The 26510-nt window shown below is 45.2% G+C and overlaps 1 protein-coding gene across 1 annotated transcript in view; it reads right to left on the reverse strand.

Moving 5' to 3' along the window:
• Positions 1 to 2127: 2127 nt before the first annotated feature.
• Positions 2128 to 26510, reverse strand: part of LOC142257689 (ephrin-A3-like) — a 134384-nt gene continuing 110001 nt past the window's right edge. Inside the window, exons 2-5 of the mRNA XM_075329824.1 lie at positions 7590 to 8003; positions 6818 to 6883; positions 6642 to 6719; positions 2128 to 2365 (exon numbers count right to left, since the gene is read on the reverse strand). Of these exons, the coding sequence (XP_075185939.1) occupies positions 2244 to 2365; positions 6642 to 6719; positions 6818 to 6883; positions 7590 to 8003 (680 nt within the window). The 3' untranslated portion in view covers positions 2128 to 2243. The remainder of the gene's footprint in view (positions 2366 to 6641; positions 6720 to 6817; positions 6884 to 7589; positions 8004 to 26510) is intronic.

Consider the following 26510-nt stretch of genomic DNA (forward strand, 5'->3'; position numbering starts at 1 on the left):
GAGAGGTGAGCGGAGACCGTTGAGGTGTTGGGTATAAGCCAACATTGAGCCACGGGTGAGGACAGGGTTGATGTCGGGCTGGTACTTGCACCTTGTTCCTCACCCTCCCCTGCAAGTACAAGTGACTAGTCAGGTTTATTCTTTTATTCATTTTCTAGGTTTACAGCATTATATGAAAATCACAGCCGATGCCGTTCATAAAAAGGTCAGTCTGATATTTATTCTCAAACTGTCTGTGCATTGCATAGGTGGAAACTTGCCTTCATAGAAGACAACATTTGAATTTACAGTTCAGTCAGAAGGGACAATGTATACGTCATCACAGGGATGGTATACTTAAAATATAGATAGATATGTATTTACAATGCCATTCTGTCTCCTGCATGCTGCTCTCCCCGTTCGGCTCTGTACAGTGGGGTCCTGCTGTATTACGGATGCGCTGGTTCCCCAGCTGTCCATCAAGAATTCCCAGGGTATTGACTATCGAGCAGTGGATGTCCCCGGTGGAGGGGTCTGGGGTAATTTAGTGCAATTTCCTCTCATCTCTGTAGAGTTGTGGGACAGTTGTCGTGGAGCTGTGACCAGCTGAGGGCGCTCTGTCTGCTGCGTCCAGGCTCTGCTACATCTCACATAGGGAACATTGGTTTAATGACTGTCCATTGCTAGTCCTGGACCCACAGAAGCCTGGAAGCTAATCCTAATTCTGAGCCTGGACATCCAGAAGGAGCAGTGGCCATCACTGCAGGTCTGGTACTTCCACCTCTTCCGGTGTTTTGCAGTTTTATCGTCCATTGAATCAGGTTGGCTTATTGATATAAGGTGTCTGAGGACCTTGGGAAGGAAAAGTACACAATATGGCACCAGAAAGTGTTAGAGCCAAACATTTGGTAAAGGGTTCTGCTACTGTGCTCAATGCACTTGGCCAGGAAAATCCATGAGGCTGGCGGTAATCTGGGCAAGATATCACAAGGGCATCCAGAAAAGAACCAAAGTGCAACATGTCCAGGAGGAATGGAAAAAACCAACTCAGGGGATTGTAAGGCTGACTAAAACGATGGTCTGTTGTCAGCCCAAGGTCCTGCACTCGGCGTGCATCCTATCCTCGCAGGAACCTAACGGGCATAGGCACTCAAGTAATAACAGCCCATAGGTGTGGCCGCCAGTTGTATGTTGTGGGCCGGGGCAGAGCAGGGCCCTGTGGATCACAAGCTCTAGGCAGCAGCTCCTTGGTCCTGTCTGCTCAATGATATTATTCAAGAAATCACAAGACCTCGATAGTGTCCACTAGTGTCAGGGTTGTGATTTTAGTGCCGCAGGTTCAGTCTAAGGCTAGTTTCACACTTGCGTTGAACGGTATCCGTTGCATTGCGTTGTGTAACGGATGCAACGGATGTGTTGCATATAGTGGCACAACGGATGCAACGGATGCTGCAAAACAACGCAATTCGTTTTGATTTTTTTTTTTTTTTTTTACAGTTTTACCAGCGGCAGACTATTGTGAACGATCAGCTGATCTGCAGCTGGCCGCCGGGTGATCAGCTGATCGCTCCCAGTAGCCGGCCGCCGGGTGATCAGCTGATCGCTCCCTGCAGCCGACCGCCGGTGATCAGCTGAGCGCTGTCACTTGCCGGCCGCCGGGTGATCAGCTGATCGCTCCCAGTAGCCGGCCGCCGGGTGATCAGCTGATCGCTCCCTGCAGCCGACCGCCGGGTGATCAGCTGATCGCTCCCTGCAGCCGACCGCCGGTGATCAGCTGAGCGCTGTCACTTGCCGGCAGCCGGGTGATCAGCTGATCGCTCCCAGTAGCCGGCCGCCGGGTGATCAGCTGATCGCTCCCTGCAGCCGACCGCCGGGCGCTCAATGCCTAACGGGCATAGGCACTAAAGTAATAACAGCCCATAGGTGTGGCCGCCAGTTGTATGTTGTGGGCCGGGGCAGAAAAGGGCCCTGTGGATCACAAGCTCTAGGCAGCAGCTCCTTGGTCCTGTCTGCTCAATGATATTATTCAAGAAATCACAAGACCTCGATAGTGTCCACTAGTGTCAGGGTTGTGATTTTAGTGCCGCAGGTTCAGTCTTAATAAAAAAAAAAAGATTTTTGTTAAAAAAAAAAAAAAAAAAAATGAGATTAAGGACGCTGCTCCTCCTCCCATCAGCCGCTCCCCAACCTGCACAGTCCTTACAGAGTTCTGAATGTGGAGATTGCATTCATTTCTCCGAGGTCTTCAGCCTGAAACAAGAAAACTAAGACGCCAAGAGAGTCATTAGGAGCAGAGAGACGGCCACCGTCAAATGTAAGTGTTCTCGCTTCGGGCTCGTCCCACTAATGCTCTTCTCCAACTTGGGGATCTCTGGATTAAAGTTACCTGAAATACAGGAGGGAAAAGGTGAATGGAGGAAAGCAAGATCTGGTGTCCAACAGTAAAGCAGAAATGGGCTCAAGTGGCAGTCCAAGAGGCGGGCAGAGGGCACGGACCAGAGTCCCAGTCCAAGAGGCGGGCAGAGGGCATGGACCAGAGTCCCAGTCCAAGAGGCGGGCAGAGGGCACGGACCAGAGTCCCAGTCCAATGAGCGGGGGCAGAGGGCACGGACCAGAGTCCCAGTCCAATGGGCAGGCAGAGGGCACGGACCAGAGTCCCAGTCCAATGGGCGGGCAGAGGGCACGGACCAGAGTCCCAGTCCAATGGGCGGGCAGAGGGCACAGACCAGAGTCCCAGTCCAGTGGGCGGACGGAGGGCACGGACCAGGTTCCCAGTCCAAGAGGCGGGCGGAGGGCACGGACCAGGTTCCCAGTCCAAGAGGTGGGCAGAGGGCACGGACCAGGTTCCCAGTCCAAGAGGCGGGCAGAGGGCACGGACCAGAGTCCCAGTCCAAGAGGCGGGCAGAGGGCACGGACCAGAGTCCCAGTCCAAGAGGTGGGCAGAGGGCACGGACCAGAGTCCCAGTCCAAGAGGCGGGCAGAGGGCACGGACCAGAGTCCCAGTCCAAGAGGCGGGCAGAGGGCACGGACCAGAGTCCCAGTCCAAGAGGCGGGCAGAGGGCACGGACCAGAGTCCCAGTCCAAGATGCGGGCAAAGGGCAAGGGCCAGAGTCCCAGTCCAAGATGCGGGCAAAGGGCAAGAGCCCCGGTTGCAGTCCGAGATATGGGTGGAGGGTAGGGGTCGAGGTCATAGTCAGAGGTAGGCGGAGGGCAGGGGCCGAGGTCAGTCAGGGGATGTAGAGCGTGAAAAAGGTGATTGATGTAGGAAGGTGGAGAGTGAAGGTAGACGAGTGGGATCGTCCATGTGATGTCTGCAGAGGACTTAAACACCAGAGGGGACTAGCGAGACTGAACAACATGTCCCTTGAACACAAAAGTACATTTAAGCCAAGAGGAGACAGCAGATGGAGGTGACCGTCCAGTATGTAGGTCACAATATACATGGCGGCCGCCTACAAGATGCACATTAGACAAGGGTTTACTTACACAACACCCAAGGAGGTTTATATTTATGACAGGAGCAGCAGTGCCTTCGGGAGCCCAAAAACATTAAGCTCAGAGTCGCCCTGTGACACCGTCCTGCGGGCGGCAATAACAGCTAAACACGATGAAGGGAAGCAGCTCGTGTGATGATCTGGACGGCCAGGAACAATCCAATCTACATTCCAACAGCAGCAATGAAGCTGGTGTCTTAGTCCCGGGTAGTCAGAGCTCAATCACTAATCCAGTCAAACACTTGGCTGCAATTTCCGAATCTTTCGGGACGACACCGGGCACAAGTAGCAGGTGCCTGCAGACTACCATATTTGATGGGTGTGATGGCCTGTCATGGATGAGGCACGAGACCACTCTGCGGGTCATCAACTACCGATCTGCATCTATGGGCACCTCCTGTAGAATATGATCCGGACACCAGCATGTGAGGAAGTGTGAGAAACTGCTATGAGTCGACCATCCTGCATGAGCAGCAGGGCTGTGGAGTCGGTAAGCTAAACCTTCGACTCAGACTCTTCAATTTCCCTTGCACCGACTCAGACTCCACCACTCCGACTCCTACATATATTGCTTATAGTTAGGTGAAAAATTTATTGTAGGACATCAACATGTGTATGTGATCATCAGACATTTAATTTTTATGATACAATAATCAAGATATTTTAATAGAACATAAAATATATTTATTGGATACAACTTTAGAACACAAAAAACTAATAAATTGTAAATATGTAATACAATATGTAATATACAGTAGACTACATATATATCTTGTGTAATATATATACACACACACTGTATAATTATATATTATATATATTACATATTTACAATTTATTAGTTTGTGTTCTAAAGTTGTATTACAATAAATATATTTTATGTTCTATCTAAATATCTTGATTATTGTATCATAAAAATGATTAAATGTCTGATGTTCACATTATACTACAATATATTTTTCACTTAAATATGAGCATTATGTTAAATATTTAGTATGTTTTTGATGAAAAATGTTTTTTGTCACTTACATAGTGCATTACCTATATATATATATATATATATTTATATATATATATATATATATATATATATATATATATATGTATATATATATAAATATATATATATATATAAAACACTATGTAGGTGGCAAAAAACAGTTTTCAACAAAAACATAGTAAATAACATTTGTGTAGTCTATGAATTTGTTGTAAGACATAGAATTGCCTCCATCAGATCCTCCTTCACAGATGACCTGATCTGACCTAATATTAAGACTAGAGAACATCCTCTCTACAGTAACTTGGGTTGGAGGCAAAGCAATAACCACATGGGCAACATCTCTAACAATTTCCGGGTATAAAGGAATTGCCTCATGCACAGTCAGTTTTGATGAACGGTTGAATTTTTCTATTTCTTTGAGAGCAAGTGAAACATTTTACTGAAATCTGGTCAATCTGCTGCTATAGGAGACGGAGGGAAATCTTTTTCCTTGCGGCAACACTTTGCTGCTTCATGTCATCCAAATACTTCTCAAAGTTAAACTCCTCATCTGATGAGGATGAAGATATGGCAGCAGTAGCACTGTCAGGACCCAAGTCCTCTTGCGCCTGGCAGTCCTGTAGCCGCTCATCCTAACTGCTACCTCACTCAAAGCTTCTTTTCCTTTAGTAAGCTGTTGATCATCAAGCAGTATACGAAGACTTGGGTCCACATAAACAGCTGTCAGAAGAATTTTATTTTCCAATAGCTGTGTATCTCTCCATTTCATTGAAGCAGAAATGCCATCTGCGATTAAACCTCCTCTTTGGGACAGGCAAAATAGCAAGTTCTTCCACTCCCATATGAAAATGCCAGGAGTTAAATCCTCAGCTTGTAATTTTTTAGTCACGGTAAATGGGTGATTAAGCAATTCCTTCAATTTAGCCACCTGTGTCCAATGACCTTCATTTAAGGTTACTTGAGGGTTTACCATATCTATAAGAAATGATTTTAGTTCAAGCAATCGCTCAGTCATTAAATAAGTACTTCCTCACCGAGTGGCTTGATCAACAATTGCCCCTTTCCCAGCATATTTCTTCAAGATGGAATCAATTTTAGGGGTTCTGGCGGCAATAACCAACTTCCTCACTTTTCCAATTAGATTTCCAGCATGTCCGCCCAGTTTCACACATCCGGCTTTTCACCAGTTTGGCGGATGCGGCGCACGCCAGTATAGTACGATACAGTACAGTGGAAACACCACAACTTCCGGGTCACATGACAGCAGTTTTGAAGCAGCTTCAACAAGATCATCTAATCCTAAAGTATCATTTTGCTGTTCTTCTGTTGTAATATCTGTTTGTTCCTCCGTTACATGAGCAGCGCTGTGGCTCCATCTCACACATACTAAATCCTAAATTTTCTTCTAGCTGTTGTTCATTACTCTCATTCATCAGTTTAATTGTACTTATCAAGTTTGAAGCATTGTCCTTTACAATAGCAAGAACCTGTTCTTTTTTGAGTTGGTAATCTTGCAGAACTTTTTCCACTAAGGCCTGGAGAAGCTGGCTGCTGTGATGAGCTTTACTATCTGTTACTGCCAGTGTCTTGCTAACAATTTCTTTCTTCTTTACAAACATCGAATATTGATGGCAAAATAATTGAGTGAAATGCAGTGACTCTGGGCATCCAGCAAAGGCAATGGGTGACAAGATAGGACATTCAGACACAGCGTTTTGTGAGGATCCTCACAAAGAATGAGCAGTCAGCTTGTGTGGCCTTTTTCTAATGCTTTTTTATGAGCTCAAAAACCTTTCAGGTGATGCAGTTTTTTAAAAAGCTGATCTGCTTTTGCAGCTGACAAATGTATCCTCAAAAAACGCAGCAAAAACGCTGTGTGTGAATGTAGCCTTAGATCAGGAACAGAACAGCCATTTATAGGACATTTCATAACTTTCCCAAATTCCTATGAAAAAATATTCAACACATTCTGCATTGCACTACTGTGCCCAATTTATTATATATTCTAGGAGTCGGAGCCGGTTCATTTTATACCGACTCCGACTCCATCAAAATGAGCTGCGACTTCGGCTCCATCAAAATTAGCTCCGACTCCGGCTCCGACTCCATCAAAATTAGCTCCGACTCCACGACTCCAACTCCACAGCCCTGGTGAGCAGACTCACCTAGGTCTTCAATCTTCACCTCTGGTCCTATCGTGAATTGGGGCAGGGTGGGAGCGTGCTTCTCTCCAGAATGAGCCGCTGCGGGGGAAGGACGACACCATTACCACGCGCCTGACGTAGTCCTGACAACAGTAAGCAATCACCATCCCCCCAGGTCCCAGGTTTTAAACACTTACTGGTTGCGCAGAACACGGACACTTTCATCTTCAGGCACGAGTGCCGGTGGTTGTGGGTTGGTGTTGCTGGAAAAAGAAAAAAAAACAAAAAACAATAAGAATGGGTGCAATGTAAAAATTAAGACTAAAATACCAGGAGGAACAACTGAAGGGTTCAACTGATTATCAGCAGGAGGGATCCTGTAAGGGGACCGGGGATGTCCATCCACCGGACGACAGATGACTGTAGCGGGAGCCTCCACCTGCCTGCTGTGATTAGTGCCCCCTCACATGTGACTTGGGAGTGAGGCCATCCCCCTTACATCCGGCAGAATTTGGGGTGCGAGGAGCCCATACATCAGCCGGACAGATCCCACAATCCGGTGTGAGCCTTCGCTCTGGGGTAGATGGATGGCAGTGATCACTCGCAGACTCAGAGGCAGCGGCTCCTCCTGTGTCAGTGAGCGACATCCACTGCACTGATCACATGTGCAATTCTATATTTTGACCACTAGGGTGAGATATGCACCAGTCTTATTACACCGCTGTATACAGGCATCCGTATTACAGGACAGTGCAGGCATGCAATACATGGTGCACAAACCCAGAGTCAGATGACACGTCCTCCATCTAACAAACGCAAGGTAAGACGCTCCCCTGTCGGAGGCTGCAGGCGGCTCACCACTGGGCTAAAATGTAACACCTTGGTTCTGTTCCTGGGACACTGAGATCTTCAGCGCGCTTGCTGAATGTACTTGATGGCCCCAATGCGGCTCTACTCTCCGGTACTCACAGATGTAGTAGTAGTTGTGTCCCGCGTGGAACTCGTACCCCAGAGAAAAGGCGCTGTACCGCTGAAACTTCTCCGAGAACTTGATAGGGCTGTGCGGGGAGTGCGGCCGGTTACATTCCCAGGGCTTGAAGCCATGGCTGGTGTTGCAGGAGTGGTAGCCCTCATAATTCACCATGTACAGGATATACTGCTCCATCCGGTGATCCGCCATCGTATCGTTATAATGTGGGCAGTAAATGTCAAGGTAGTCGTTAACATTCACCTGAACCGTGTAGTCATTGCGTCGCAAACTGGAAGGAAAAAAAAAAAAGACATTAGTCCCATCAGCCGAGCCACCCCGCAGAGCAGGGACCCCTTCATCCTCCCCGCAGGAGCCGACCCCCGGGATATCCTGATCCCCAAACACCACACCATCTTTACACCAGAAGCCAGATAGGGTCTGCTGAAAAGCTTCTGACAGGCCGCCTCTGGTCACGTGTGTCCGTCAATACATCGCACGCACGGCTGAGCTGTAATTTGGATTTTTTCTCTAATCTCTGCTCTCAAGGCTGAGAATTAATTAGGAAATATTGAGCTGGACAAAAGCACTTAGTGATGGTCACGCTCCCCCTGTAACACACACCCAGACAGTGCCAGAGCAAAGAAACCGGATAATATAGAGCCTCGATCACATAAAGAAGAGACATGTGATGATTATATAGAGCCGCGATCACATGAGGAACAGACGTGTGAGGATTATGTAGAGCCGCGATCACATGAAGAACAGACGTGTGATGATTATATAGAGCCGCGATCACATGAAGAAGAGACGTGTGAGGATTATACAGAGCCGCGATCACATGAAGAACAGACGTGTGAGGATTATATAGAGCCGCGATCACATGAAGAAGAGACATGTGATGATTATATAGAGCCGCGATCACATGAAGAAGAGACATGTGATGATTATATAGAGCCGCGATCACATGAAGAACAGACGTGTGAGGATTATACAGAGCCGCGATCACATGAAGAGACGCGTGATGATTATATAGAGCCGCGATCATTTGAAGAAGAGACGCGTGAGGATTATATAGAGCCGCGATCACATGAAGAACAGACGTGTGAGGATTATGTAGAGCCGCGATCACATGAAGAACAGACGTGTGATGATTATATAGAGCCGCGATCACATGAAGAAGAGACGTGTGAGGATTATACAGAGCCGCGATCACATGAAGAACAGACGTGTGAGGATTATATAGAGCCGCGATCACATGAAGAAGAGACATGTGATGATTATATAGAGCCGCGATCACATGAAGAAGAGACATGTGATGATTATATAGAGCCGCGATCACATGAAGAACAGACGTGTGAGGATTATACAGAGCCGCGATCACATGAAGAGACGCGTGATGATTATATAGAGCCGCGATCATTTGAAGAAGAGACGCGTGAGGATTATATAGAGCCGCGATCACATGAAGAACAGACGTGTGAGGATTATATAGAGCCACGATCACATGAAGAAGAGATGTGTGAGGATTATATAGAGCCGCGATAACATGAAGAGACATGTGAGGATTATATAGAGCCACGATCACATGAAGAAGAGACGTGTGAGGATTATATAGAGCCGCGATCACATGAAGAGACATGTGAGGATTATATAGAGCCGTGATCACATGAAGAGACGTGAGGATTATATAGAGCCGCAATCACATGAAGAACAGACGTGTGAGGATTATATAGAGCCACGATCACATGAAGAAGAGACGTGTGAGGATTATATAGAGCTGCGATCACATGAAGAAGAGACGTGTGAGGATTATATAGAGCCACGATCACATGAAGAAGAGACGTGTGAGGATTATATAGAGCCGCGATCACATGAAGAAGAGACATGTGAGGATTATATAGAGCTGCGATCACATGAAGAACAGACGTGAGGATTATATAGAGCCGCGATCACATGAAGAACAGACGTGTGAGGATTATATAGAGCTACGATCACATGAAGAAGAGACGCGTGAGGATTATATAGAGCCGCGATAACATGAAGAGACGCGTGATGATTCTATAGAGCCGCGATCACATGAAGAACAGACGTGTGAGGATTATATAGAGCCGCGATAACATGAAGAGACATGTGAGGATTATATAGAGCCACGATCACATGAAGAAGAGACGTGTGAGGATTATATAGAGCCGCGATCACATGAAGAACAGACGTGAGGATTATATAGAGCCGCGATCACATGAAGAACAGACGAGAGGATTATATAGAGCTGCGATCACATGAAGAAGAGACGTGTGAGGATTATATAGAGCCGCAATCACATGAAGAAGAGATGTGTGAGGCTTTTATAGAGCCACGATCACATGAAGAACAGACGAATGAGGATTATATAGAGCCGCGATCACATGAAGAACAGACGTGTGAGGATTATATAGAGCCGCGATCACATGAAAAACAGACTTGTGAGGATTATATAGAGCCGCGATCACATGAAGAAGAGACGCGTGATGATTATATAGAGCCGCGATCACATGAAGAGACGCGTGATGATTATACAGAGCCGCGATCACATGAAGAAGAGACATGTGAGGATTATATAGAGCCGCGATCACATGAAGAAGAGACGTGTGAGGATTATATAGAGCCGCGATCACATGAAGAGACGCGTGATGATTATATAGAGCCGCGATCACATGAAGAAGAGACATGTGAGGATTATATAGAGCCACGATCACATGAAGAACAGACATGTGAGGATTATATAGAGCCACGATCACATGAAGAAGAGACGTGTGAGGATTATATAGAGCCGCGATCACATGAAGAACAGACGTGAGGATTATATAGAGCCGCGATCACATGAAGAAGAGACGTGTGAGGATTATATAGAGCCGCGATCACATGAAGAACAGACATGTGAGGATTATATAGAGCCACGATCACATGAAGAAGAGACGTGTGAGGATTATATAGAGCCGCGATCACATGAAGAAGAGACATGTGAGGATTATATAGAGCCGCGATCACATGAAGAAGAGACGCATGAGGATTATATAGAGCCGCGATCACATGAAGAAGAGACGTGTGAGGATTATATAGAGCCACGATCACATGAAGAACAGACGTGTGAGGATTATATAGAGCCACGATCACATGAAGAACAGACGTGTGAGGATTATATAGAGCCGCGATCACATGAAGAACAGACATGTGAGGATTATATAGAGCCGCGATAACATGAAGAGACGTGTGAGGATTATATAGAGCCGCGATCACATGAAGAAGAGACGTGTGAGGATTATATAGAGCCGCGATCACATGAAGAAGAGACGTGTGAGGATTATATAGAGCCGCGATCACATGAAGAAGAGACGTGTGAGGATTATATAGAGCCGCGATCACATGAAGAAGAGACGTGTGAGGATTATATAGAGCCGCGATCACATGAAGAACAGACGTGAGGATTATATAGAGCTGTGATCACATGAAGAACAGACGTGAGGATTATATAGAGCCGCGATCACATGAAGAACAAACGTGTGAGGATTATATAGAGCCGCGATCACATGAAGAACAGACGTGTGAGGATTATATAGAGCCGCGATCACATGAAGAACAAACGTGTGAGGATTATATAGAGCCGCGATCACATGAAGAACAGACGTATGAGGATTATATAGAGGCGCGATCACATGAAGAACAGACGTGTGAGGATTATATAGAGCCGCGATCACATGAAGAACAGACTTGTGAGGATTATATAGAGCCGCGATCACATGAAGAAGAGACGCATAAGGTTATATAGAGCCGCAATCACATGAAGAAGAGACGCGTGATGATTATATAGAGCCGCGATCACATGAAGAGACGCGTGATGATTATACAGAGCCGCGATCACATGAAGAAGAGACATGTGAGGATTATATAGAGCCGCGATCACATGAAGAAGAGACGTGTGAGGATTATATAGAGCCGCGATCACATGAAGAGACGCGTGATGATTATATAGAGCCGCGATCACATGAAGAAGAGACATGTGAGGATTATATAGAGCCGCGATCACATGAAGAATAGACGTGAGGATTATATAGAGCCGCGATCATATGAAGAAGAGACGTGTGAGGATTATATAGAGCCGCGATCACATGAAGAACAGACATGTGAGGATTATATAGAGCCACGATCACATGAAGAAGAGACGTGTGAGGATTATATAGAGCTGCGATCACATGAAGAAGAGACATGTGAGGATTATATAGAGCCGCGATCACATGAAGAAGAGACGCATGAGGATTATATAGAGCCGCGATCACATGAAGAAGAGACGTGTGAGGATTATATAGAGCCACGATCACATGAAGAACAGACGTGTGAGGATTATATAGAGCCACGATCACATGAAGAACAGACGTGTGAGGATTATATAGAGCCGCGATCACATGAAGAACAGACATGTGAGGATTATATAGAGCCGCGATAACATGAAGAGACGTGTGAGGATTATATAGAGGCGCGATCACATGAAGAAGAGACGTGTGAGGATTATATAGAGCCGCGATCACATGAAGAAGAGACATGTGAGGATTATATAGAGCCGCGATCACATGAAGAACAGACGTGAGGATTATATAGAGCTGTGATCACATGAAGAACAGACGTGAGGATTATATAGAGCCGCGATCACATGAAGAACAAACGTGTGAGGATTATATAGAGCCGCGATCACATGAAGAACAAACGTGTGAGGATTATATAGAGACGCGATCACATGAAGAACAGACGTGTGAGGATTATATAGAGCCGCGATCACATGAAGAACAGACGTGAGGATTATATAGAGCCGCGATCACATGAAGAACAAACGTGTGAGGATTATATAGAGACGCGATCACATGAAGAACAGACTTGAGGATTATATAGAGCCGCGATCACATGAAGGAGAGACGTGTGAGGATTATATAGAGCCGCGATCACATGAAGAACAGACGTGAGGATTATATAGAGCCGCGATCACATGAAGAGACGTGTGAAAATTATATAGAGCCACGATCACATGAAGAACAGACGTGTGAGGATTATATAGAGCCGCGATCACATGAAGAACAGACGTGAGGATTTTATAGAGCCGCGATCACATGAAGAACAGACGTGAGGATTATATAGAGCCACGATCACATGAAGAACAGACGTGTGAGGATTATATAGAGCCGCGATCACATGAAGGACAGACGTGTGAGGATTATATAGAGCCGCGATCACATGAAGAACAGACGTGTGAGGATTATATAGAGCCGCGATCACATAAAGAAGAGACGTGTGAGGATTATATAGAGCCGCGATCACATGAAGAACAGACGTGAGGATTATATAGAGCCACGATCACATGAAGAACAGACGTGAGGATTATATAGAGCCGCGATCACATGAAGAACAGACGTGAGGATTATATAGAGCCGCGATCACATGAAGAAGAGACGTGTGAGGATTATATAGAGCCGCGATCACATGAACAGACGTGAGGATTATATAGAGCCGCGATCACATGAAGAACAGACGTGTGAGGATTATATAGAGCCGCGATCACATGAAGAACAGACGTGTGAGGATTATATAGAGCCGCGATCACATGAAGAACAGACGTGTGAGGATTATATAGAGCCGCGATCACATGAAGAAGAGACGCATGAGGATTATATAGAGCCGCGATAACATGAAGAACAGACGTGTGAGGATTATATAGAGCCGCGATCACATGAAGAACAGACGTGTGAGGATTATATAGAGCCGCGATCACATGAAGAACAGACGTGAGGATTATATAGAGCCGCGATCACATGAAGAAGAGACATGTGAGGATTATATAGAGCCGCGATCACATGAACAGACGTGAGGATTATATAGAGCCGCGATAACATGAAGAAGAGAGGCGTGAGGATTATATAGAGCCGCGATAACATGAAGAGACGTGTGAGGATTATATAGAGCCGCGATCACATGAAGAAGAGACGTGTGAGGATTATATAGAGCCGCGATCACATGAAGAAGAGACGTGTGAGGATTATATAGAGCCGCGATCACATGAAGGACAGACGTGAGGATTATATAGAGCCGCGATCACATGAAGAAGAGACGTGTGAGGATTATATAGAGCCGCGATCACATGAAGAACAGACGTGAGGATTATATAGAGCCGCGATCACATGAAGAACAGACGTCTGAGGATTATATAGCGCCGCGATCACATGAAGAACAGACGTGAGGATTATATAGAGCCGCGATCACATGAAGAAGAGACGCATGAGGATTATATAGAGCCACGATCACATGAAGAAGAGACGCATGAGGATTTTATAGAGCCGCGATCACATGAACAGACGTGAGGATTATATAGAGCCGCGATCACATGAAGAACAGACATGTGAGGATTATATAGAGCCACGATCACATGAAGAAGAGACGTGTGAGGATTATATAGAGCCGCGATCACATGAAGAAGAGACGTGTGAGGATTATATAGAGACGCGATCACATGAAGAAGAGACGTGTGAGGATTATATAGAGCCGCGATCACATGAAGAACAGACGTGAGGATTATATAGAGCCGCGATCACATGAAGAACAGACGTCTGAGGATTATATAGAGCCGCGATCACATGAAGAACAGACGTGAGGATTATAAAGAGCCGCGATCACATGAAGAAGAGACGCATGAGGATTATATAGAGCCACGATCACATGAAGAAGAGACGCATGAGGATTATATAGAGCCGCGATCACATAAAGAAAAGACATGTGAGGATTATATAGAGCCGCAATCACATGAAGGACAGACGTGTGAGGATTATATAGAGCCGCGATCACATGAAGAGACATGTGAGGATTATATAGAGCCAAGATCACATGAAGAACAGACGTGAGGATGATATAGAGCCGCGATCACATGAAGAACAGACGTGAGGATTATATAGAGCCGCGATAACATGAAGAGACGTGTGAGGATTATATAGAGCCGCGATCACATGAAGAAGAGACGTGTGAGGATTATATAGAGCCGCGATCACATGAAGAAGAGACGTGTGAGGATTATATAGAGCCGCGATCACATGAAGGACAGACGTGAGGATTATATAGAGCCGCGATCACATGAAGAAGAGACGTGTGAGGATTATATAGAGCCGCGATCACATGAAGAACAGACGTGAGGATTATATAGAGCCGCGATCACATGAAGAACAGACGTCTGAGGATTATATAGAGCCGCGATAACATGAAGAGACGTGTGAGGATTATATAGAGCCGCGATCACATGAAGAAGAGACGTGTGAGGATTATATAGAGCCGCGATCACATGAAGAAGAGACGTGTGAGGATTATATAGAGCCGCGATCACATGAAGGACAGACTTGTGAGGATTATATAGAGCCGCGATCACATGAAGAAGAGACGCATAAGGTTATATAGAGCCGCAATCACATGAAGAAGAGACGCGTGATGATTATATAGAGCCGCGATCACATGAAGAGACGCGTGATGATTATACAGAGCCGCGATCACATGAAGAAGAGACATGTGAGGATTATATAGAGCCGCGATCACATGAAGAAGAGACGTGTGAGGATTATATAGAGCCGCGATCACATGAAGAGACGCGTGATGATTATATAGAGCCGCGATCACATGAAGAAGAGACATGTGAGGATTATATAGAGCCGCGATCACATGAAGAATAGACGTGAGGATTATATAGAGCCGCGATCATATGAAGAAGAGACGTGTGAGGATTATATAGAGCCGCGATCACATGAAGAACAGACATGTGAGGATTATATAGAGCCACGATCACATGAAGAAGAGACGTGTGAGGATTATATAGAGCCGCGATCACATGAAGAAGAGACATGTGAGGATTATATAGAGCCGCGATCACATGAAGAAGAGACGCATGAGGATTATATAGAGCCGCGATCACATGAAGAAGAGACGTGTGAGGATTATATAGAGCCACGATCACATGAAGAACAGACGTGTGAGGATTATATAGAGCCACGATCACATGAAGAACAGACGTGTGAGGATTATATAGAGCCGCGATCACATGAAGAACAGACATGTGAGGATTATATAGAGCCGCGATAACATGAAGAGACGTGTGAGGATTATATAGAGCCGCGATCACATGAAGAAGAGACGTGTGAGGATTATATAGAGCCGCGATCACATGAAGAAGAGACATGTGAGGATTATATAGAGCCGCGATCACATGAAGAACAGACGTGAGGATTATATAGAGCTGTGATCACATGAAGAACAGACGTGAGGATTATATAGAGCCGCGATCACATGAAGAACAAACGTGTGATTATTATATAGAGCCGCGATCACATGAAGAACAAACGTGTGAGGATTATATAGAGACGCGATCACATGAAGAACAGACGTGTGAGGATTATATAGAGCCGCGATCACATGAAGAACAGACGTGAGGATTATATAGAGCCGCGATCACATGAAGAACAAACGTGTGAGGATTATATAGAGACGCGATCACATGAAGAACAGACTTGAGGATTATATAGAGCCGCGATCACATGAAGGAGAGACGTGTGAGGATTATATAGAGCCGCGATCACATGAAGAACAGACGTGAGGATTATATAGAGCCGCGATCACATGAAGAACAGACGTGTGAGGATTATATAGAGCCGCGATCACATGAAGAACAGACGTGAGGATTTTATAGAGCCGCGATCACATGAAGAACAGACGTGAGGATTATATAGAGCCACGATCACATGAAGAACAGACGTGTGAGGATTATATAGAGCCGCGATCACATGAAGGACAGACGTGTGAGGATTATATAGAGCCGCGATCACATGAAGAACAGACGTGTGAGGATTATATAGAGCCGCGATCACATAAAGAAGAGACGTGTGAGGATTATATAGAGCCACGATCACATGAAGAACAGACGTGAGGATTATATAGAGCCACGATCACATGAAGAACAGACGTGAGGATTATATAGAGCCGCGATCACATGAAGAACAGACGTGAGGATTATATAGAGCCGCGATCACATGAAGAAGAGACGTGTGAGGATTATATAGAGCCGCGATCACATGAACAGACGTGAGGATTATATAGAGCCGCGATCACATGAAGAACAGACGTGTGAGGATTATATAGAGCCGCGATCACATGAAGAACAGACGTGTGAGGATTATATAGAGCCGCGATCACATGAAGAAGAGACGCATGAGGATTATATAGAGCCGCGATAACATGAAGAACAGACGTGTGAGGATTATATAGAGCCGCGATCACATGAAGAACAGACGTGTGAAGATTATATAGAGCCGCGATCACATGAAGAACAGACGTGAGGATTATATAGAGCCGCGATCACATGAAGAAGAGACATGTGAGGATTATATAGAGCCGCGATCACATGAACAGACGTGAGGATTATATAGAGCCGCGATAACATGAAGAAGAGAGGCGTGAGGATTATATAGAGCCGCGATAACATGAAGAGACGTGTGAGGATTATATAGAGCCGCGATCACATGAAGAAGAGACGTGTGAGGATTATATAGAGCCGCGATCACATGAAGAAGAGACGTGTGAGGATTATATAGAGCCGCGATCACATGAAGGACAGACGTGAGGATTATATAGAGCCGCGATCACATGAAGAAGAGACGTGTGAGGATTATATAGAGCCGCGATCACATGAAGAACAGACGTGAGGATTATATAGAGCCGCGATCACATGAAGAACAGACGTCTGAGGATTATATAGCGCCGCGATCACATGAAGAACAGACGTGAGGATTATATAGAGCCGCGATCACATGAAGAAGAGACGCATGAGGATTATATAGAGCCACGATCACATGAAGAAGAGACGCATGAGGATTTTATAGAGCCGCGATCACATGAACAGACGTGAGGATTATATAGAGCCGCGATCACATGAAGAACAGACATGTGAGGATTATATAGAGCCACGATCACATGAAGAAGAGACGTGTGAGGATTATATAGAGCCGCGATCACATGAAGAACAGACGTGAGGATTATATAGAGCCGCGATCACATGAAGAAGAGACGCATAAGGTTATATAGAGCCGCAATCACATGAAGAAGAGACGCGTGATGATTATATAGAGCCGCGATCACATGAAGAGACGCGTGATGATTATACAGAGCCGCGATCACATGAAGAAGAGACATGTGAGGATTATATAGAGCCGCGATCACATGAAGAAGAGACGTGTGAGGATTATATAGAGCCGCGATCACATGAAGAGACGCGTGATGATTATATAGAGCCGCGATCACATGAAGAAGAGACGTGTGAGGATTATATAGAGCCGCGATCACATGAAGAAGAGACGTGTGATGATTATATAGAGCCGCGATCACATGAAGAACAGACGTGTGAGGATTATATAGAGCCGCGATCACATGAAGAATAGACGTGAGGATTATATAGAGCCGCGATCATATGAAGAAGAGACGTGTGAGGATTATATAGAGCCGCGATCACATGAAGAACAGACATGTGAGGATTATATAGAGCCACGATCACATGAAGAAGAGACGTGTGAGGATTATATAGAGCCGCGATCACATGAAGAAGAGACATGTGAGGATTATATAGAGCCGCGATCACATGAAGAAGAGACGCATGAGGATTACATAGAGCCGCGATCACATGAAGAAGAGACGTGTGAGGATTATATAGAGCCACGATCACATGAAGAACAGACGTGTGAGGATTATATAGAGCCACGATCACATGAAGAACAGACGTGTGAGGATTATATAGAGCCGCGATCACATGAAGAACAGACATGTGAGGATTATATAGAGCCGCGATAACATGAAGAGACGTGTGAGGATTATATAGAGCCGCGATCACATGAAGAAGAGACGTGTGAGGATTATATAGAGCCGCGATCACATGAAGAAGAGACATGTGAGGATTATATAGAGCCGCGATCACATGAAGAACAGACGTGAGGATTATATAGAGCTGTGATCACATGAAGAACAGACGTGAGGATTATATAGAGCCGCGATCACATGAAGAACAAACGTGTGATTATTATATAGAGCCGCGATCACATGAAGAACAAACGTGTGAGGATTATATAGAGACGCGATCACATGAAGAACAGACGTGTGAGGATTATATAGAGCCGCGATCACATGAAGAACAGACGTGAGGATTATATAGAGCCGCGATCACATGAAGAACAAACGTGTGAGGATTATATAGAGACGCGATCACATGAAGAACAGACTTGAGGATTATATAGAGCCGCGATCACATGAAGGAGAGACGTGTGAGGATTATATAGAGCCGCGATCACATGAAGAACAGACGTGAGGATTATATAGAGCCGCGATCACATGAAGAACAGACGTGTGAGGATTATATAGAGCCGCGATCACATGAAGAACAGACGTGAGGATTTTATAGAGCCGCGATCACATGAAGAACAGACGTGAGGATTATATAGAGCCACGATCACATGAAGAACAGACGTGTGAGGATTATATAGAGCCGCGATCACATGAAGGACAGACGTGTGAGGATTATATAGAGCCGCGATCACATGAAGAACAGACGTGTGAGGATTATATAGAGCCGCGATCACATAAAGAAGAGACGTGTGAGGATTATATAGAGCCGCGATCACATGAAGAACAGACGTGAGGATTATATAGAGCGACGATCACATGAAGAACAGACGTGAGGATTATATAGAGCCGCGATCACATGAAGAACAGACGTGAGGATTATATAGAGCCGCGATCACATGAAGAAGAGACGTGTGAGGATTATATAGAGCCGCGATCACATGAACAGACGTGAGGATTATATAGAGCCGCGATCACATGAAGAACAGACGTGTGAGGATTATATAGAGCCGCGATCACATGAAGAACAGACGTGTGAGGATTATATAGAGCCGCGATCACATGAAGAAGAGACGCATGAGGATTATATAGAGCCGCGATAACATGAAGAACAGACGTGTGAGGATTATATAGAGCCGCGATCACATGAAGAACAGACGTGTGAAGATTATATAGAGCCGCGATCACATGAAGAACAGACGTGAGGATTATATAGAGCCGCGATCACATGAAGAAGAGACATGTGAGGATTATATAGAGCCGCGATCACATGAACAGACGTGAGGATTATATAGAGCCGCGATAACATGAAGAAGAGAGGCGTGAGGATTATATAGAGCCGCGATAACATGAAGAGACGTGTGAGGATTATATAGAGCCGCGATCACATGAAGAAGAGACGTGTGAGGATTATATAGAGCCGCGATCACATGAAGAAGAGACGTGTGAGGATTATATAGAGCCGCGATCACATGAAGGACAGACGTGAGGATTATATAGAGCCGCGATCACATGAAGAAGAGACGTGTGAGGATTATATAGAGCCGCGATCACATGAAGAACAGACGTGAGGATTATATAGAGCCGCGATCACATGAAGAACAGACGTGAGGATTATATAGAGCCACGATCACATGAAGAAGAGACGCATGAGGATTATATAGAGCCACGATCACATGAAGAAGAGACGCATGAGGATTATATAGAGCCACGATCACATGAAGAAGAGACGCATGAGGATTTTATAGAGCCGCGATCACATGAAGAGACGCATGAGGATTATATAGAGCCGCGATCACATGAAGAACAGACGTCTGAGGATTATATAGAGCCGCGATCACATGAAGAACAGACGTGAGGATTATATAGAGCCGCGATCACATGAAGAACAGACGTGTGAGGATTATATAGAGCCACGATCACATGAAGAGACGTGTGAGGATTATATAGAGCCGGGATCACATGAAGAAGAGACGTGTGAGGATTATATAGAGCCGCGATCACATGAAGAAGAGACGCATGAGGATTATATAGAGCCACGATCACATGAAGAAGAGACGCATGAGGATTATATAGAGCCGCGATCACATGAAGAACAGACGTGAGGATTATATAGAGCCGCGATCACATAAAGAAAAGACATGTGAGGATTATATAGAGCCGCAATCACATGAAGGACAGACGTGTGAGGATTATATAGAGCCGCGATCACATGAAGAGACATGTGAGGATTATATAGAGCCAAGATCACATGAAGAACAGACGTGAGGATTATATAGAGCCGCGATCACATGAAGAACAGACGTGAGGATTATATAGAGCCGCGATAACATGAAGAGACGTGTGAGGATTATATAGAGCCGCGATCACATGAAGAAGAGACGTGTGAGGATTATATAGAGCCGCGATCACATGAAGAAGAGACGTGTGAGGATTATATAGAGCCGCGATCACATGAAGGACAGACGTGAGGATTATATAGAGCCGCGATCACATGAAGAAGAGACGTGTGAGGATTATATAGAGCCGCGATCACATGAAGAACAGACGTGAGGATTATATAGAGCCGCGATCACATGAAGAACAGACGTCTGAGGATTATATAGAGCCGCGATAACATGAAGAGACGTGTGAGGATTATATAGAGCCGCGATCACATGAAGAAGAGACGTGTGAGGATTATATAGAGCCGCGATCACATGAAGAAGAGACGTGTGAGGATTATATAGAGCCGCGATCACATGAAGGACAGACGTGAGGATTATATAGAGCCACGATCACATGAAGGACAGACGTGAGGATTATATAGAGCCGCGATCACATGAAGGACAGACGTGAGGATTATATAGAGCCGCGATCACATGAAGAAGAGACGTGTGAGGATTATATAGAGCCGCGATCACATGAAGAACAGACGTGAGGATTATATAGAGCCGCGATAACATGAAGAACAGACGTCTGAGGATTATATAGAGCCGCGATCACATGAAGAACAGACGTCTGAGGATTATATAGAGCCGCGATCACATGAAGAACAGACGTGAGGATTATATAGAGCCGCGATCACATGAAGAAGAGACGCATGAGGATTATATAGAGCCACGATCACATGAAGAAGAGACGCATGAGGATTATATAGAGCCGCGATCACATGAAGAACAGACGTGAGGATTATATAGAGCCGCGATCACATGAAGAACAGACATGTGAGGATTATATAGAGCCGCAATCACATGAAGAACAGACTTGAGGATTATATAGAGGCTCGATCACATGAAGAACAGACGTGAGGATTATATAGAGCCGCGATCACATGAAGAAGAGACGTGTGAGGATTATATAGAGCCGCGATCACATGAAGGACAGACGTGAGGATTATATAGAGCCGCGATCACATGAAGAAGAGACGTGTGAGGATTATATAGAGCCGCGATCACATGAAGAACAGACGTGAGGATTATATAGAGCCGCGATAACATGAAGAACAGACGTCTGAGGATTATATAGAGCCGCGATCACATGAAGAACAGACGTCTGAGGATTATATAGAGCCGCGATCACATGAAGAACAGACGTGAGGATTATATAGAGCCGCGATCACATGAAGAAGAGACGCATGAGGATTATATAGAGCCACGATCACATGAAGAAGAGACGCATGAGGATTATATAGAGCCGCGATCACATGAAGAACAGACGTGAGGATTATATAGAGCCGCGATCACATGAAGAACAGACATGTGAGGATTATATAGAGCCGCAATCACATAAAGAACAGACTTGAGGATTATATAGAGCCGCGATCACATGAAGAACAGACGTGAGGATTATATAGAGCCGCGATCACATGAAGAACAGACGTGTGAGGATTATATAGAGCCGCGATAACATTAAGGACAGACGTGAGGATTATATAGAGCCGCGATCACATGAAGGACAGACGTGTGAGGATTATATAGAGCCGCGATCACATGAAGAACAGACGTGTGAGGATTATATAGAGCCACAATCACATGAAGAACAGACGTGAGGATTATATAGAGCCGCGATCACATGAAGAACAGACGTGAGGATTATATAGAGCCGCGATCACATGAAGAAGAGACGTGTGAGGATTATATAGAGCCACGATCACATGAAGAATAGACGTGTGAGGATTATATAGAGCCGCGATAACATGAAGAAGAGACTTGTGAGGATTATATAGAGCCGCGATAACATGAATAGACGTGTGAGGATTATATAGAGCCGCGGTTACATGAAGAAGAGACGTGTGAGGATTATATAGAGCCGCGATCACATGAACAGACGTGAGGATTATATAGAGCCGTGATCACATGAAGAACAGACGTGTGAGGATTATATAGAGCCGCGATCACATGAAGAACAGACGTGTGAGGATTATATAGAGCCGCGATCACATGAAGAAGAGACGCATGAGGATTATATAGAGCCGCGATAACATGAAGAACAGACGTGTGAGGATTATATAGAGCCGCGATCACATGAAGAACAGACGTGTGAGGATTATATAGAGCCGCGATCACATGAAGAACAGACTTGAGGATTATATAGAGCCGCGATCACATGAAGAAGAGACATGTGAGGATTATATAGAGCCGCGATCACATGAACAGACGTGAGGATTATATAGAGCCGCGATAACATGAAGAAGAGATGCGTGAGGATTATATAGAGCCGCGATAACATGAAGAGACGTGTGAGGATTATATAGAGCCGCGATCACATGAAGAAGAGACGTGTGAGGATTATATAGAGCCGCGATCACATGAAGAAGAGACGTGTGAGGATTATATAGAGCCGCGATCACATGAAGGACAGACGTGAGGATTATATAGAGCCGCGATCACATGAAGAAGAGACGTGTGAGGATTATATAGAGCCGCGATCACATGAAGAACAAACGTGAGGATTATATAGAGCCGCGATCACATGAAGAACAGACGTCTGAGGGTTATATAGAGCCGCGATCACATGAAGAACAGACGTGAGGATTATATAGAGCCGCGATCACATGAAGAAGAGACGCATGAGGATTATATAGAGCCACGATCACATGAAGAAGAGACGCATGAGGATTATATAGAGCCGCGATCACATGAAGAACAGACGTGAGGATTATATAGAGCCGCGATCACATAAAGAACAGACATGTGAGGATTATATAGAGCCGCAATCACATGAAGGACAGACGTGTGAGGATTATATAGAGCCGCGATCACATGAAGAGACATGTGAGGATTATATAGAGCCAAGATCACATGAAGAACAGACGTGAGGATTATATAGAGCCGCGATCACATGAAGAACAGACGTGAGGATTATATAGAGCCGCGATAACATGAAGAGACGTGTGAGGATTATATAGAGCCGCGATCACATGAAGAAGAGACGTGTGAGGATTATATAGAGCCGCGATCACATGAAGAAGAGACGTGTGAGGATTATATAGAGCCGCGATCACATGAAGGACAGACGTGAGGATTATATAGAGCCGCGATCACATGAAGAAGAGACGTGTGAGGATTATATAGAGCCGCGATCATATGAAGAACAGACGTGAGGATTATATAGAGCCGCGATCACATGAAGAACAGACGTCTGAGGATTATATAGAGCCGCGATAACATGAAGAGACGTGTGAGGATTATATAGAGCCGCGATCACATGAAGAAGAGACGTGTGAGGATTATTTAGAGCCGCGATCACATGAAGAAGAGACGTGTGAGGATTATATAGAGCCGCGATCACATGAAGGACAGACGTGAGGATTATATAGAGCCGCGATCACATGAAGAAGAGACGTGTGAGGATTATATAGAGCCGCGATCACATGAAGAACAGACGTGAGGATTATATAGAGCCGCGATCACATGAAGAACAGACGTCTGAGGATTATATAGAGCCGCGATCACATGAAGAACAGACGTGAGGATTATATAGAGCCGCGATCACATGAAGAAGAGACGCATGAGGATTATATAGAGCCACGATCACATGAAGAAGAGACGCATGAGGATTATATAGAGCCGCGATCACATGAAGAACAGACGTGAGGATTATATAGAGCCGCGATCACATGAAGAACAGACATGTGAGGATTATATAGAGCCGCAATCACATGAAGAACAGACTTGAGGATTATATAGAGCCGCGATCACATGAAGAACAGACGTGAGGATTATATAGAGCCGCGATCACATGAAGAACAGACGTGTGAGGATTATATAGAGCCGCGATAACATTAAGGACAGACGTGAGGATTATATAGAGCCGCGATCACATGAAGGACAGACGTGTGAGGATTATATAGAGCCGCGATCACATGAAGAGACATGTGAGGATTATATAGAGCCACAATCACATGAAGAACAGACGTGAGGATTATATAGAGCCGCGATCACATGAAGAACAGACGTGAGGATTATATAGAGCCGCGATCACATGAAGAAGAGACGTGTGAGGATTATATAGAGCCACGATCACATGAAGAACAGACGTGTGAGGATTATATAGAGCCGCGATAACATGAAGAAGAGACTTGTGAGGATTATATAGAGCCGCGATAACATGAATAGACGTGTGAGGATTATATAGAGCCGCGGTTACATGAAGAAGAGACGTGTGAGGATTATATAGAGCCGCAATCACATGAAGAAGAGACGTGTGAGGATTATATAGAGCCGCAATCACATGAAGAAGAGACGCATGAGGATTATATAGAGCCGCGATAACATGAAGAAGAGACTTGTGAGGATTATATAGAGCCGCGATAACATGAACAGACGTCTGAGGATTATATAGAGCCGCGATCACATGAAGAACAGACGTGAGGATTATATAGAGCCGCGATCACATGAAGAAGAGACGCATGAGGATTATATAGAGCCACGATCACATGAAGAAGAGACGCATGAGGATTATATAGAGCCGCGATCACATGAAGAACAGACGTGAGGATTATATAGAGCCGCGATCACATAAAGAACAGACATGTGAGTATTATATAGAGCCGCAATCACATGAAGGACAGACGTGTGAGGATTATATAGAGCCGCGATCACATGAAGAGACATGTGAGGATTATATAGAGCCAAGATCACATGAAGAACAGACGTGAGGATTATATAGAGCCGCGATCACATGAAGAACAGACGTGAGGATTATATAGAGCCGCGATAACATGAAGAGACGTGTGAGGATTATATAGAGCCGCGATCACATGAAGAAGAGACGTGTGAGGATTATATAGAGCCGCGATCACATGAAGAAGAGACGTGTGAGGATTATATAGAGCCGCGATCACATGAAGGACAGACGTGAGGATTATATAGAGCCGCGATCACATGAAGAAGAGACGTGTGAGGATTATATAGAGCCGCGATCATATGAAGAACAGACGTGAGGATTATATAGAGCCGCGATCACATGAAGAACAGACGTCTGAGGATTATATAGAGCCGCGATAACATGAAGAGACGTGTGAGGATTATATAGAGCCGCGATCACATGAAGAAGAGACGTGTGAGGATTATTTAGAGCCGCGATCACATGAAGAAGAGACGTGTGAGGATTATATAGAGCCGCGATCACATGAAGGACAGACGTGAGGATTATATAGAGCCGCGATCACATGAAGAAGAGACGTGTGAGGATTATATAGAGCCGCGATCACATGAAGAACAGACGTGAGGATTATATAGAGCCGCGATCACATGAAGAACAGACGTCTGAGGATTATATAGAGCCGCGATCACATGAAGAACAGACGTGAGGATTATATAGAGCCGCGATCACATGAAGAAGAGACGCATGAGGATTATATAGAGCCACGATCACATGAAGAAGAGACGCATGAGGATTATATAGAGCCGCGATCACATGAAGAACAGACGTGAGGATTATATAGAGCCGCGATCACATGAAGAACAGACATGTGAGGATTATATAGAGCCGCAATCACA

This window comes from Anomaloglossus baeobatrachus, chromosome 12 (assembly GCF_048569485.1).
Source record: "Anomaloglossus baeobatrachus isolate aAnoBae1 chromosome 12, aAnoBae1.hap1, whole genome shotgun sequence".
Lineage (NCBI taxonomy): Eukaryota > Metazoa > Chordata > Amphibia > Anura > Aromobatidae > Anomaloglossus > Anomaloglossus baeobatrachus.